General features: G+C 39.5%; 1 protein-coding gene across 2 annotated transcripts in view; it reads left to right on the forward strand.

The window, feature by feature from the left end:
* Positions 1-15,599, forward strand: part of PAA1 (P-type ATP-ase 1) — a 271,870-nt gene that overhangs the window by 36,076 nt on the left and 220,195 nt on the right. For both annotated transcript variants that reach the window (XR_016358675.1, XM_089809766.1), the window contains exons 2-3: positions 4,936-4,989; positions 6,189-6,342. Coding sequence is in view for 1 of the 2 variants with exons in the window: in XM_089809766.1 (XP_089665892.1) it covers positions 4,936-4,989; positions 6,189-6,342 (208 nt within the window). In the remaining variant the exon portion in view is untranslated. The remainder of the gene's footprint in view (positions 1-4,935; positions 4,990-6,188; positions 6,343-15,599) is intronic.

Consider the following 15,599-nt stretch of genomic DNA (forward strand, 5'->3'; position numbering starts at 1 on the left):
ATTAAAATTTATTTATTTTCTTATAAAATAGGTTGCAAAAAACTAGGCAAGAATGGATACCGATGGTAGTGCTAGTCAAAGTTTAGAGGGGGGCCAAGAAGGGGAAGGGACTGATAATTTCAAAATTGATATAGGTTCTCCTTTGTGGAGACATACAACACGGATATCATAGGTTTCAGGAGGTGGCTCATACTATTGGAAGTGCAATTATTGTCAAAGTAACAAAGGAAAACCTTTCAATAGCTCATATTCTTGAGTGAAGCTTCATTTTATGGGCCCTACTGGCAAAGAATTTGGAATGTGCAAAGGCAAAAATGGTACTGGGATGACTAGTGCAAAAATACTTTCATTTGTAAGAGAGCAAGAAGCTGTCGATGCATTGATCGATAGATCAAAAAAAACCTACTATCAAGGTCCTTCTTCAAAGAGCAAGCTACAAACACCCACTGAACCAATTGCATCCTCCCAACACCCATTCTTGCAAGTACATGTGCCAGGAAAGGATGAGGAAGAAGTGGGAATTTTAACCCGCAAAAGAGGCCCATTGCACACCGCATTTAAATTGGAGGTAAGAGACCGCACCGATGAAGCTATTGCACGTTACCTCTATGCGAATGGGCTTCCTTTCAACTTGGTGAGATCGCCATATTGGAAGGAAATGGTGGCAGCAATCAAAGAATCACCAACTGACTACACAAGCTTAGGGTATGAAAAGGTGCATACAACTCTATTGCAATAAGAGAAGGCACATATAGAGAAAGAGCTTCAACCAATCAAAAAATCTTGGAAAACTTCGGGTCTAACTATTGTGTTAGATGGTTGGAAGGATACAAGAAACTAGCCATTGATTAATGTGATTGCAGTTTTCTCCAAAGGGGCAATGTTTTTGAAGGCTATTGATTGTGAGGGGCAAGTGAAGGATTCCAAATTCATTTCTAGAATTCTCATCGAGGCCATCGAGATGGTGGGTAGTGAGAATGTGGTACAGGTGGTCACAGACAATGCCAAAAATTGCAAGGGTGTGGGTGCTTTAGTTGAGAGTCGGTATGACCATATTTTTTGAACCTCATGCACTGTTCACTCCCTTAACTTGATCATGCAGAGGATTGGCATTGAAGTCGAGTGGGTGAAGAAAATATATGAAGAGGGGGAGGACATACAGATGTTTGTGACCAACCACCACATGTCACAATCCATTTTTAGAACATACTCCAAATTGGAGTTGCTGAAGGTAAATTAATTTTTTTAAATTACTAAGTTTCATGGTTTTGTAATTTAGTTAATAATTAAAATTTATAATTATATTGTCAATTGACATATTGTTAACTTGCTTAGGTTGCTGAGACCCATTTTGCATCTCATACAATTGTTATGAGACGACTCCTCAAGGTAAAAGATGCATTAAGTCAAATGGTCATCGGTAATCAATGGGGCGTATGGAAGATTTCAAATTCAGAAAGAGCACAAAGGATCAAGGATTTGATCTTGAGTGAGTGTTGGTGGGCTCTTGTGGCATATGTATTTGATTTCACTGAGCCCATCATGACTATGCTCCGTTTTGCTGATACAGATACACCTTGCTTAGGGGATGTGTATGATGGCATGGACACCATGGTTGAGAAGGTAAAACATTCTATACAAGCACATGAGAGTGACCCCACACAATGCGAAGCCTTATGCAAACAAGTGCAAGCAATTATCCACCATCGCTGGAATAAGATGACTACCGCATTGCACCTCCTTGCATATGCCTTATCTCCTAGGTACTATAGTGAGGAGATAGTTGGTATGCCGGGTAGAGTTGCACCATTTGTGGATGAGGAGGTTGCTGAGGGGTGCCACAAAGCTCTTACAAGACTCTTCCCACTAGAAGAAATGCATGAAAAAGTGATGGAAGAATTTGGGTTGTTTGCTTCGGGGTTAAGGCATTCTCCATTTGCACTAAAGGACCCAAATAGAATGGGAGCTATCACATGGTGGTACATGTATGGTCAACCTTTCAAGCATCTTCAACCTCTTGCAATCAAGGTCCTATCACAAGTAGGATTTTTATTTTGTTTTGTAAATTTGTTTTAAACTTTTATGTTTACACTTGCATTCTAGAATTTAATGTTTCACACATTCTATAAAATTAATTTGCTTTTCATTTGTATGCTTTGTGACAACTATATAGGTTGCTAGTTCTTTTGCTGCTGAAAGGAATTGGAGTACATACTCCTTTATCCATTCAGTGAAGCACAACCGGTTGGGCTCCAAGAAAGCTGAGGACTTGGTCTTTGTCCACACCAACTTGCGTCTTTTGTCACGTAAGAATGATCATCACAAGGAAGGGGCAACAAAGCTTTGGGATGTAGCCCTAGAGTGTGCAGATTTGGATGCAACACTTCATGATCTTGTTACAGTTGGAGACGGTGATGATGATAGTGTGGCACATGACGCATCTAGCATAAGTGGAACCATGCTTGGTTCAAATGATCTTTCAGCAGTTGGAGATGATAATGAGAATGTGGATTTTCTTGCAAATGCCTATGATTAGAGTCAGGCTCTGATTGATTGAATCTTCAGACTTCAATCATTAACTATGTTTTTAAATTTTATTTTGTTGGAATCTTGAACATGACCTATTTGAACTTATTGTTTAAGAGTCAAGACTAAACGCTAATGTTGGACAAGCACATATTGATATTGATATATCATATGAATTTTGAAATATTTTGAATTTTGATAAAGGGTTAAGTATCATAGATTCATAGTCATATTATCAAATGATTTGTTTTTGTATATTCTTGCATTTCTTTGCATATGCACACACACACACACACATTTCCTCCCGCATCCGCATCCAAAAAAAGAAAAAATCCCTGCATCCCGTATTAGCTTCGGAATCTGCATCCGAATCGGTAACTTAGCCTAAAACAAAGGGAGCCTACAATTTAGATATGGAACTCGTTATCATCATCCTAGATGAATATTTCAAAGGAGAAGATCTCACCTTGAAAGGATGATTGATTCCACACATTCTGATCATGCTCCTATAAAAGATAAAAACAGTATTTGTCTGCACCAAATGCACCCATTAAAAAAAGAAAACCTACCTAAATAAACTAGCTAGCAATGAAACCTTTCAGATGAAACCATTCACTGGCTTAGCAAATAGCTGCCTTTTTTTAGCAGCTTGTGGTACTTTGCATGTTCATAGGCAGCCTTGTATAGATGAATCACGAGCAATGGTACCAAGATTTGATATAGCACTACTTGGAAAGTTGGAAGAGATGAAAGAATTCACTTTCCTTTTCTGACAAAGCAAATGTTATTGCTGCCCTAGGGCATGGGTCTCCTTCTCGCCCTAGGGCCTATCCTTCTGTTTGGGCTTTTTCTCAGCTGCTTGGAGCAGCTAGTTGGTTGTTTGGTTTGTTGTTCTGTTTTGCTCTCCTCGGGCACTGTTTGTAATTCTGTCTTTCCCATTCAAGTAATTGCTACTGCTGAATTGGTTGCTAGGAATAGGATAATCCTTCACTTCTCTCTACTACAAGAAAAAACTTTAGCATTTCTGTCTCCTTGTTTCTGGATAAGAGAACTACCCTACATTACCCAACTACATCTAGGTTAATTGGACATCAAATGTGACAATGCTCCTCCCTTTCCCTTTCCAACACCCAATCTCAGCCTTGTTGAAGATAATGATGCACATCCCAGTAGGCAATTTAATTCCAAACAAACAACAATCCACTTGTAATGGTCTCTTATAATCCATTGAGTTCTAGACCTCTCCGGAAGGACTGGCTATCCTTTTCAGTTGTTAATAAGACATTTTAAACCTAACTGAGCTCATAAAGTACATTCTCAGCACGGAAAGAATAAGAAGGGAGGATGCTGCACACACTTTTCCTTTTCAACTTTTGTTACACCTTAAAAGATGTCTAATCTCAGAGCTTCAATGTCTATCAGGTTACATTTCAGATGGAGTCCTGAAATACACAATCAGTGGGTCCAAGTGAATGGGCTATTTGCTGGATCTGGAACAATTAAGGCTGCTCGCCATTTCAATATCACATTGTGATGTGTCACTGCACCGTCAGTAGGAGCATTAGATGGAGCTAAGGGTGTTCGTCATGCTAAAATGACTTTTTTTTATGAGTTCTTTTATGTAAATGCATCTCAAATGTCTATCTGGTTAGTAAACTTTTGATTGTTATTAAGGCTTTCATGTGTCAAAATGTTCTTTATGGCTGTTAGGCACTCTGATTAAAAGTACTTGGAATGATCCTTACTCAGTGCAGCACCAAGGAGAATGTATAATTAGTTTACATTATCGAAAGAAAGTAGAGTATAAAGGTTATTAGCTAAGGACATATTTTAGGTTCTGATCCACCAGCACATCAGGATTGGCATATTAGAACCTCCTTGCATGGCCTTGACTAATGTCCCTAAACTTGAGTTTGGATTTTGGAATATGTTGGTAAAATGACAATGGCGTGGCACAGGATTGTTTTGGGTTTAATTATCAGGATTGGCATATTAGAACCTCCTTTTATGGACTCTGACCAACCTCCCTAAACTCGAGTTTGGATGTTGGAATAGATGATATAATAATAAATATCTTGATCCAATTTGGTAAAATGAGAATGGTGTGGCATATGATTGTTATGGGTTTAATTAACATACAAACATGTTTGATCCTGTACCTTATAATTGTACGAATAATATGCGACACGGGTTTAAAGTGCTGTCTAGAGTTTTAAGCTTATTGACCCTGTTCACATGCTTGTTCATCACATGCTAATGCATAATATTTGTGCATAACCTCTAGAAAGGAACAGAAGTAAAGTTCATAAATATATTTTTTTCATTGATAGTTTGATATTTTAGATGGAGCTAATTATTTCTACTGATCATTTTGCTGGTTGCATTTTACATGTTCTTTTTCCATATCAGGGAATGTCTTGTGGTGGCTGTGCAGCATCAGTCAAATGCATATTAGAAAAGCAGGCAAGTGCATTATTAGTTTATGAAGTTTCTTAGCTAGTATAGATGTTGTGCTATGTCAAAAAGCATATAAAAAACTTGAAAGTGCTTAGGACTCTTCATGGCAAAATATATGTTGAGCACATGTTACATTGCAAATTGGAACAAAAAGTATGGAAAATTTGAAACAGAAAGTTATAAATTTTGCTTTCTAATTGATAGGTAAATTGTACAAATCTTAGTTTAATGATTTGCTTTCATATTTATAATGATATTATGAGTTTTGGCATTGTTTGTATAGGTGTAGGGTAATCTGCCATAGTAATACATTGAAACGTGTTTTGTCTTTTTAACCTAGGGCCTTCTCCAATAACAGAAACGCGGCATTATGTTGGATTATCTGCGTGCAATGCTGGTTGTAATTGACAGTTTCAAGTCTTACAAAAGTAGGAAAAAAATTCAAGTTTTATTATAACATAAACAAATGATATAGGGTCTACTTGTGAGTCATTTAAAAAAATATTCTGTGCTTACCTGCATTGTAACTATAACAATTTGTATGATTAGGACTTGTATATCACATGCAACCTACTTATTTCACGTTATCTTTTGGCTAAGCTCAGAATTAAACTAAAATCAATATCTTTTGGCTACAAAGTCTGAATCTGATCAGAATTCTGGGTTTGTAATGAAAATATTTATATGCAAATATGTGTCTAGATTTTTGAACCCCAGCTCTAGAAATTGTTATCTTTTCATAGTATCCCTATTTGGGGATGTTATATATTTGTTCAAACATCAGGCTTGCTTAAAGTTTGGCCGTTCCAGTCAGATATCCTAGTCAGGAGCTAATGGTCTATTCTTGTGTTCAACGTGATCTAAAACATGGACTGCCCTATTACATGCACTTTTACAATGTAGATTCCTATGTTTTTCTAAACTTTCATTGGATTTGGGTGCCACCCATAAGATGCTGCTACCTAATGTATATTTGAGCACTCATAAGTTTAATTTCTCCATCAATGATCCTTTCCAGATAAAAAGTTATTAGCACTTGCATGCCTTTTTTATCTGTAGAAATTGAATGTCAAATCCTCGATTGAAGTAATAACTAGATTAACATTTAAAGGGATGGTATCTGTCATGGTCTTTGTGCTAGTTGTCATTTGTCCAGTGCTTAATTTTCTAATGCTACAGATTTTGTCTTGTAAACTTTGAAACAGCCACAAGTGGCTTCTGCCAGTGTAAATCTTGCAACAGAGACAGCAGCTGTCTGGACAGTTCCAGAAATGCAAGCAACAAATAATTGGCAAAAGGATTTTGGAGAAAGCCTTGCAAACCATTTAACCAGTTGTGGGTTCACATCTAGTGTTAGAGGTATGTCTTATTATTCTTGCATAAAGCTGTAATTTCTGTTAAAATCCACTTTATGGACAAAGGAGAGAATAAGTCCTGTGATTGAAGTTTTCAAATTTAGTACATAGCGAGGTATTTTTGTTTAGAACCTCTGCCACCACTCAATGCCATTGCTTCATATTTCAATAGTATTTATTTCCCATCTCCAGTGAAATTTTAAATTCAAATATTAATATTTAAACAAAACTGTTATTGTTTTAGAAATAATGTGAGAGGCCTATTAAAAATAGTTTTTTTTTTCTGCAAGAAGTATTGTATGTTTCTATTTGTTGATTCCTTTCATAGGTTTCAGTACACAATTATTAAATATTTTTCTTGAGATGATTCTTATCTTTCTTTATGCTGTTTTCGGAAATAAAACATACAAATTTAAGAAACTCTTAAATGCTAAAACACAAGCATTGCCGAAGTACCCGAAGCATTGATAGAATGCCTGAAGCAATGAAATAGTTTTGGAAGCAAACGCAGAGTACTTGAAGCACTGGACAGAACACATATATAGCACCGTATCTTCCAAACCAAACCGCACAATAGCGGTAATATGCTCTTGCTTGGTACTGTATGCTTTGGTTTGAAAGGTACAATAATATATATGTGTTCTTTCCAGTGCTTCAGGTACTCTGCGTTTGCTTCGAAAACTAATTCATTGCTTCAGGTACTCTATCAATGCTTCCGGTACTTTGTTGATGCTTTAGGTACTTTGTCAATGCTTTGGATACTTCATCAATGCTTCGGGTACTTTAAAAATGTTTTGGATACTTTGTCATTGCTTTGGGTACTTAAATGCTTATATACTTTATCAATGCTTCGGGTACTTCAATGCTTCAAATACTTTATCAATGCTTTGGGTACTTTGTCAATGCTTCGGGCACTTCAATGCTTCGGGTACTTCAATGCTTCAGATACTTTGTCAATGTCATACAGAATAGACTTATATGTGGTCGTACGACCCCAGTTTATTTACTTGTGTTTTGTAAAATTTCAGACTATATTTTTGAAAGAGATATATGTAATTTTTTAATTAAAAAAAAAAGAAAAGTATTTCCTAAGTCTAAACTACCTTGTGAGCCATCGTCTCTCCATCATTCATGCCTTTGATGGTAAATTTTTAGTTTCGAACCATTAATTGGATCAATGATCTCCTTCCCATCTAAGGTCCATAATTTGATTGCTCCATTATTGTCCACTTCGCGTACTTTATAGGGTCCAACCCACTTGACCTTGAACTTGACCGGTTTAATCTCATCACGCTCGTTATACTTTAGTACAAGTTGGTCTGACATGAATTTTGTTAGCTTTAGATGTTTATCATGCCATGCTTTGCACTTGAGCTGAGATACTTTAGTGACCCACTGTGCCATTAACCACTGTTCGTTGAGCTTATTCAGATTGTATAGCCTTTCTCTCAGGCTCTCCATATCATCCAACCTGTTCTCGATTGCAATCCTTAGGCTTGGCACCATGAACTCAATCGGCACATGGCCTTCTGTTCGTACATCTATTGAAATGGAGTCTGTCCTGTCGTGATCTTATACGTGGTGTGGTAGGCCCATAACACAAATGGTAGCTTTTCCTTCCAATCCTCACCTTTGACACCATATGACTTCTAGATCATTGATACAAATATCTTATTTATTGATTCAGCCTGCCCATTTTCTCTCGAGTAGTATGGGCTTGAAAAGGAATGACAGATTGTGAACTCTATTGTGAGCAATTGAATGACATGATTCACAAAATGCCCTCCCTAGTCACTTCTTAGCTGTATCGGAATGCCATACCTGGTGATTATTTGTTCATAGATAAATTTTGCGATACTGCTGAGTTGTCTGGTAGGGCCCGTGCCTCGACCTATTTCATGAGATATTTGGTTGCTACGACAATATATTGACACCTCCGAGATTTACTTACCAAGTTCCGAAAAAGTCCCACCCCCATTGTTCAAAGAGTTCTCGCACATTCGACGGGTTAAGTGTCATAAAGTCCCTCTTCAATGTCTTTCCCGCCCTCTGGCAAGTGTCGTAGTCCACTACCCATTCCCTGGTGTCGTTATACAAAGTAGGTCACCACAACCTTGCTAGAAGTATTTTCCGTGCTGTTGTGTCTAGCTCCATGCGTCCACCCCTAGGACCTTCATGTGCTTCTCTCAATATTTTCGACACTTCTTCCATAACACATTTCGAAAAGAATTGGTTTGGTCCCATCTTATTCAGTAACACGTTAACCAATTGAAACGTTCGGCTTCTCAGCATGAGCTTCCTTTGTTCATTCGGTTGCATTTCCCTCATAAACTGTCCTGTTGATAGGTATTCCCCAATGCTTGTATACCAAGATGGAAGTACGACAATCTGAAACAAGTGTGCATCGGGAAAGTCATCATTTACTCCCTTCGATGGTTCTCCTGAGTTAATCCTTGAGAGATTGTCCGCACTCATGTGACTTTTTGTGGGATGTACCATGTAGCTAAATGTGAACTCTTGTAGGAGGAGCAATCATCAACTCTTATTCACTAGATATATCAGATCTTGGTGATCCACATGGAATACAAATAGTGTCGCTAGCAAGTAATGCCTAAACTTTTGCATGACGTACACCATTCCGAGGGCTTTCCTTTCTGTTGTACTATATAATTCTTTTTCTCTTTTGACAATAGCCAACTAGCAAAATAAACCGGGTGATCTAACCCATGGTTAGTTCTCTGTGCTAGAGTTGCTGTAATGTTCCTATCTAAGTATTTCCATTAGATTTCAGAAATGGCTTTCGAAGGAGCAAGGGGAGTGGCCGTACTGCCTTATGGTAAGCCCCCAACAATTAGAATTCCCTCCATATGGTAGATTGGCAAGACTATAGTGACTGTACGGTAGCAAGAAGATGGTCGTACGGTTAGGAAATGAAGCCGTATGGTAAGGTAGGTGAGGGGGGGACAAGATGATGGCCGTATAGTAGTAGTATGTTGCTACACAAGGGCAGTAATGAAGCCGTACGGTGTATCTATGGAGGTCGTACCATATGTGTATGGAGGGCGTACGATAGGATGGAAGGCAGTACAATGATCTCTGATGCCGTATGGATAGGTGGTACGAAAATTGCATGCCGTATGATATGTATATGGAGGCTGTCTGATATGTATACGGAGACAGTATGGTGAACTCTAAGGTCGTATAGATATGTAGTACGAAAGTTTTAGTGAATGTGGCGAATGACGGATGGGGTACGGATGGAAAACAATTTCAATCATGCACCAAAACTATCAATCTTGAATTCATTCAGCAATGCCAAACAAGAATGGAGATTTGAACAAGAATATCTTTCAATTAATGGTTGCCAAAAGATGGTGCTCCGATTTGCCAGATCCGAGCGAAGTATTACATGCAACAATGAAATAGGGTGAGGGTTGGATCCCACCGAAATTGCACAAGCTAGATAAGGAAGATCTTTCACTCTTGAAATGGCGAACAACAGAGAATCCCAACGGGAATTTGCAATTCAAAGAAATATAATCAAATCACATACCTAATGACTACCTACAAGCCGTGCTTAAATACCTGTTGGGGAAAACTTTTCGAGAGTGTACAAAGATAGCCGATGGCAACACAAATTACGAAATCAAAACAAAAATAGGTTCGAGATATATTAAATCAATCGGCCCATCAACAATAGTTTGATTAATGATTTAATTATAACGGGAACATTATAGTCCTCCCGTCCCAAATTTTGCTTGTCCTCAAGCAAATGCAATACTGGTTGCTGAAGAATGTGCTCGCTCTCCCAAGTCGCGTCGTCCAACGACAAGTGTTTCCAACGCACCAAATATTCCTTCACCGTGCAGTTCCACAGGGTCTTCTCTCGTACTTCGATGATCTCGGCTGGTTCCAAAATAAGCTTTTCTTCTTCATTGAGCAGTGGAAGGTTTATGGCTATCATGATGTTCTGCCCTATGACCTTCAGGCATGAAACATGAAAAACGTCATGAATACGACTTCCCTCTAGAAGTTCCAGCTCGTACATGACTTCACCAATGCGACGAACTACACGATGGGGGCCATAAAATCGTGGCTTCAATTTTTCTTTTCCCTTTTCCTTTAATGAGGATTGTCGATATAGCTAGAGCCTGAGATAGGCCACGTCTCCTGCTTAGAAACTTCTCTCCATTCTGTGTCTATCGGTGTACATATTCTGTTGATTTTGTGCCCGCTATAAGTTTTCTTTCAAGCACCTTAGGATGTCCTATCCCTCTTGAAGCTAGTCCCTTGCCCTTGGTGCGCGACTGTCACCTAGAACTGTGTTAATGAAGGAAAGGGTTTCGTATCCGTATAGAGCTTTCAATGGTGCCATTCCGATGGACATGTGGTATGTGGTATTGTAACAATATTCCCCTAGGTGTATCCATTTGACCAATGCCTGTTGTTGTGCCGAAACATAGTTCCAAAGGTAACCTTAGAGCCACTTGTTCACAATCTTCGTCTGCCTGTCTGTTTGAGAGCGGTAACTAGTACTTGGTGACAATTCTGTCCCTGCCAACCAAAACAATTTTTTCCAGAAAACATTGATGATTTGCCTGTCCCAATCACTGACGATGTTTCGGGGTAACCTGTGCAGATGAAATACTTATCTAAAAAACAAATCGACAACTTGTGTAGCTTAAAAATCTAAGGGAATGGCGAAGAAATGTGCGTACTTTGTCAATCTGTCAACCACCATAAAGATACAATCTTTTCCGTTCACCTTGTGAAGTCCAATTATGAAATCCATTGAGATACTTTCCCACTTTTGTTTTGGAATTAGCAGAGGTTACAGTAGCTTGACGGGTAGAGTATGTTCGGATTTGTTCTGCTGGTAGATTGCACACTCTCTTACATACTGCAATGCATCTCCTTTAAGTCCTTTTCATGAAAACCTCTCCCTGAGACTTCTGTAAGTTTTGAGGAAGCTTGAGTGTCTTGCTAAGGGTGAGTCATGTTCTTCCTTCATGATTTTCTGTTTCAATTTGGATTCCGGCACTAAAAATATCTGACTCTTATAGTAAATGATGTCATCCACCACTTTGTACCGATTATCCTGGGTGTTGCCATCCATTAGCTCATAGGTAAATGTGTTTTTGGAATACTTTACCAACAAATGTGCCTTTTAGTCAGTTGAAATCTGGTTTAATGAGCAGATGACGGGTTTCTTGGACAAGGCATCTGCAACTACATTGTTCTTTCCTTTCAAATATTCAATGTCAGAATCAAAGGCCTGAACCTTGCTTACACTTTTTTGTTGCCTCTTGTTCAAGTCCTGTTGCTCTAGAAAATATCTCAAATTGTTGTGATCCGTATGGACGACAAACTTGGCATCCACTAGATATTGCTAAAACTTGGTTAGTGCATGTATGATGGCTAACATTTCTTTGTCGTAGATGGAATATAAGCGTTCCGTTTGTGTAAGCTTTTTGCTCTCATAAGCTATGGGGTGTCTATCCTACATCAGTACCATGCCAATGCCTTCTCCAGATGCATTGCACTCTAGAATGAATGGTCAAGTGAAATCAGGAAATGCAAGTACGGGACAAGTGCTCATTGGCTCTTTTAGCTTATCAAAAGTGAGTTGTGCCCTTTCATTCCACTGGAAAGACCCCTTCCTTGTCAGATCTGTTAAGGGTGCGCTGAGTTGAGAGAACCCTTTAATGAACCTCTGGTAATAATTGCACAGTCCGAAGAATCCTCGCAATTCCGTGAGTGATCTTTGGGGAGGCCAATCAAGGATAGCCTAAATCTTCTCCTGATGAACTTGAACTCCATATTTACTGACAACATGCCCCAGTTACAATGTTTCTGTCATACCGAATTCACACTTGGATTGTTTATTGAACAAAGATTGCTCCTTCATGATCCTTAAGACTTCATCTAGATGCTTCAGGTGCTCCTCCCATGTCCTGCTATAAATAAGAATGTCATAAAAAATACTAGCAAGTACTTACGTAGTTGTTTGTTGAAGATGCGACTCATGCATGATTGGAACGTAGCAGGTGCATTTGTCAATCCGAACAGCATGACCAAAAACTTATAATGCTCGCAGTGACAACAAAAGGCCATCTTTTCTATGTCTTCCTCCCTTATGCGGATTTGATGGTATCCAAAACGAAGATCTATTTTCGAAAAATAGACTGCACCATGTAATTCATCCAACAACGCATCTATCCTTGGAATGAGATATCTATTCTTTATTGTTTTTTTGTTCAATGCATGATAGTCCACACACATGCGCATCGTCTTGTCCTTCTTCTTGATCAAGACTATTGATGATGCGAAGGGGCTAGAACTGAGACGGATCCATCCTTGCTCTAGCAGTTCCTGAATAGTCTTTTTGATCTCATCTTTGAATTTTTTGAGATGATGGTAGGGTGTGGTTATGACTGGCTTGGCTTCAGCTTCCAACTCAATAGTATGTTCAAACCCTCGATGAGGTGGTATGCCTTGAGGAATGTCAATGAAAACTTTATCATGTTTATTCAAAATATCCTAGAGATCATCCTCCTGTTGAGGTGTACATTGCCCTTTTATAGGTTTCGTCGAGACAAAACAATGTGCAGGCCACACAACGTCATCACGTCGAAAAATTGCCTCCATCCGATGTGCAGAAACTTACTTCGGACCCTCATTTGTCATTCCACAGAGAACAACCTTCTTTCCATCGACAACAAAAGTGAAATTCATCCGTTTGAAGCTTTGAGTGTATTCATCAAGTGTCTCCATCCACTGTATGCCCAAAATAACCTCCATTTCATGAAGGTCCACTATGAAGAAATCCTTGGTCACCATGTGATTCGCCATTGTGATACTTAGCGGAGGAACAAGGTGTGTGCAGGGCAGAAGAGTCCCTTTGACAAACTTGACCTGAAATCTTGTGTGCATCTTTGTAGGTAGACCTCTTTGCTTCACCAAAGATGAGTTTATGAAGTTTAGAGTGGCTCCGCTATTAAGCATCACCATAACCCTTTGTCCTTGAAGGGTTCCCGTACACGAAAAACTGTGCACCTCGGGCTACCAGCCAGGGCGATAGTCCCTCCTCGTCGTACCAACACTGCAATCCTTTCCGTACGGTTCAGACTAACCATGTTCGTGTTGTCATAATGTTGGTTGTCTTCAGCGAGTGTTTCTTCCTGTTTGTCCTCCTCATCGAACACGACCTCAATGTAGTGTATTTTTCCTTTTTCGAGGCATTTGTGGCTAGGTTCCCAAGGTCGCTTGCAGTTGAAACATAATTTCTTCCTTCAGAGTTCCTGTCTGGTAGCTTTGTCTAATGACGGCTTCTTGGGCTGAGGTTTATTATCTTTGTCCCTCAGATGATGACTTCGAGAGGATGAGGTCGATGATGATGCCATACTCCGTGCCTTCTTAATGGCCTACAACAGGATGGTAGGATTGAACCCCTTTACCGAACCTTTTAGTGGTTCGGTCAATCCGTCTATGAAGAGCACTACTCGTCTTCTTTCAGAAATGTTCTTGACCAAAACAAAGAGTTTCTGAAATTCCGCAATGTATTGGTCGACCGATCCAGTTTGTCTCGGCTGTGCCAAATCTTTGAAATTGAGTTCTGCGATCTTTACCATCAAATCGATCTATCAATCTCCTAGTGAATTTCGCATAAGTATTTATTTGATCATGCCCCAGTGTGATGGTGCCGTGATGCCACCATTTATGCGCAACTCCCTCTAAGTGCAGTGCCGCAAATTTAATTGCTTCTTCTAGCATGGGATTAAGTTGGAAGTAGGTATTGACCTTCATTACCCACGCTTGTGCAGATTTGGATCCGGATCCATCAAATGGAGATGGATTTACTTTACTCAACTTTCTTCTGAGATCATCGTCAAAATATTCTCTATTTCGGCCTCCCGAATATCTCATTCTCAGATCTGTGTAATCTTTGTAGGATATATCTTCCTCAAAATTCACATTCTTCCAATCTTGTCTCAGTTTTTCTTGTATCTCTTCAAAGGTTGGTTGTTTCCCTCCGTGTGGTGTCTGAAAAGATGACATAGAAGGTCGAGAACGTGCTAGATGAGGGTTTGTTTTACTTGACATTGAGTCCGTGCTGTAACCATTTTGTTCTTCGGATATTTGATTGTCTGCCAACTTCTTGAGAGTCTCTTCCACGAGTCGCTGAGTATCGGTGATTTGTGCTTGATTCTTTGCAAGTTCTCTCAGTAGTGCCACGAGTTCAACAGCTGTTGGTTCCGGTTTGACAACCATTCTATCAACGGAATGGGTTCTTTGTCTCTTCCGGCTATATACTCTTATTCACTGTGCACAGGTTGGTAGGATCGAAGCGTTCTGATACCACTGTAATATTCCCAAGTACGGAGGACTAGATAATTGACGAAGATGAGCTCAGAAAACCTGTACGGTGTGATAGTATAATGAATGGATCTGTACGGTGGAGAGAGGAGAAAAAGTACGGATTTCGCCATCCAAGAAGTCCCTACAGTGCTAGAGCAAGGCCGTATGGTGTCAATGGGTTGGCCGTACGGTGTCTATGTGGTGGCCGTACGAGAGTGAGGATGGTGTACGGTATAGAGTTGAGACAGTACGGTGGAGGGAAGTGGAATGTGCAGTGACCATACAGTATTAAGGCCATATGGTGGAGATAGGGGATGGCCGTACAAAATGGCCATATGGTGTGTGGGAGCAATTGTGGGAGTTGGCCGTATGGAGGTATATGAATCCGTACGATATTTGCTGTAATTTGTACAATGATGGTTGGGTGCTGAAGTGGAGGCCAATGTACCCGTACGATGGTATAGGAGGGTGTATGGGAGTCGAGGTGATGCAAGGCGGTTTGACGATGCCACTTAGAATGCAGAATAACATATATTAAACACGAATAATTTGTAGAAGCCAAAGCTCAAAAGATACACACTTGTTACCCAATAGTAATGATATTTCCACATACAGATAATGCTCCGATTTATCAGATCTGAGCCAAGCAGTACAAAGACGGAATAGGGTGAGGGTTGAATCCCACCGAAACCTTTCACTTTTGAAATGGCGAACAACAGAGAATCTCAATTGGAATTTGCAGAATAAAGAAATAATCCAAATTGCATACCTAAAAACTACCTACAAGCCGTGCTTAAATACCCATCTGGAAAACTTTTCGAGGGTGTACAAAGATAGCCGACAGCGACACAAACTACAGAAACAAAATAAAAATGGGTCTGAGATATATTAAATCAATTGGCC

The sequence above is a fragment of the Cupressus sempervirens genome, chromosome 11, assembly GCF_028749045.1.
Source record: "Cupressus sempervirens isolate cs-2001-9-10 chromosome 11, ASM2874904v1, whole genome shotgun sequence".
In the NCBI taxonomy this organism is placed as follows: domain Eukaryota; kingdom Viridiplantae; phylum Streptophyta; class Pinopsida; order Cupressales; family Cupressaceae; genus Cupressus; species Cupressus sempervirens.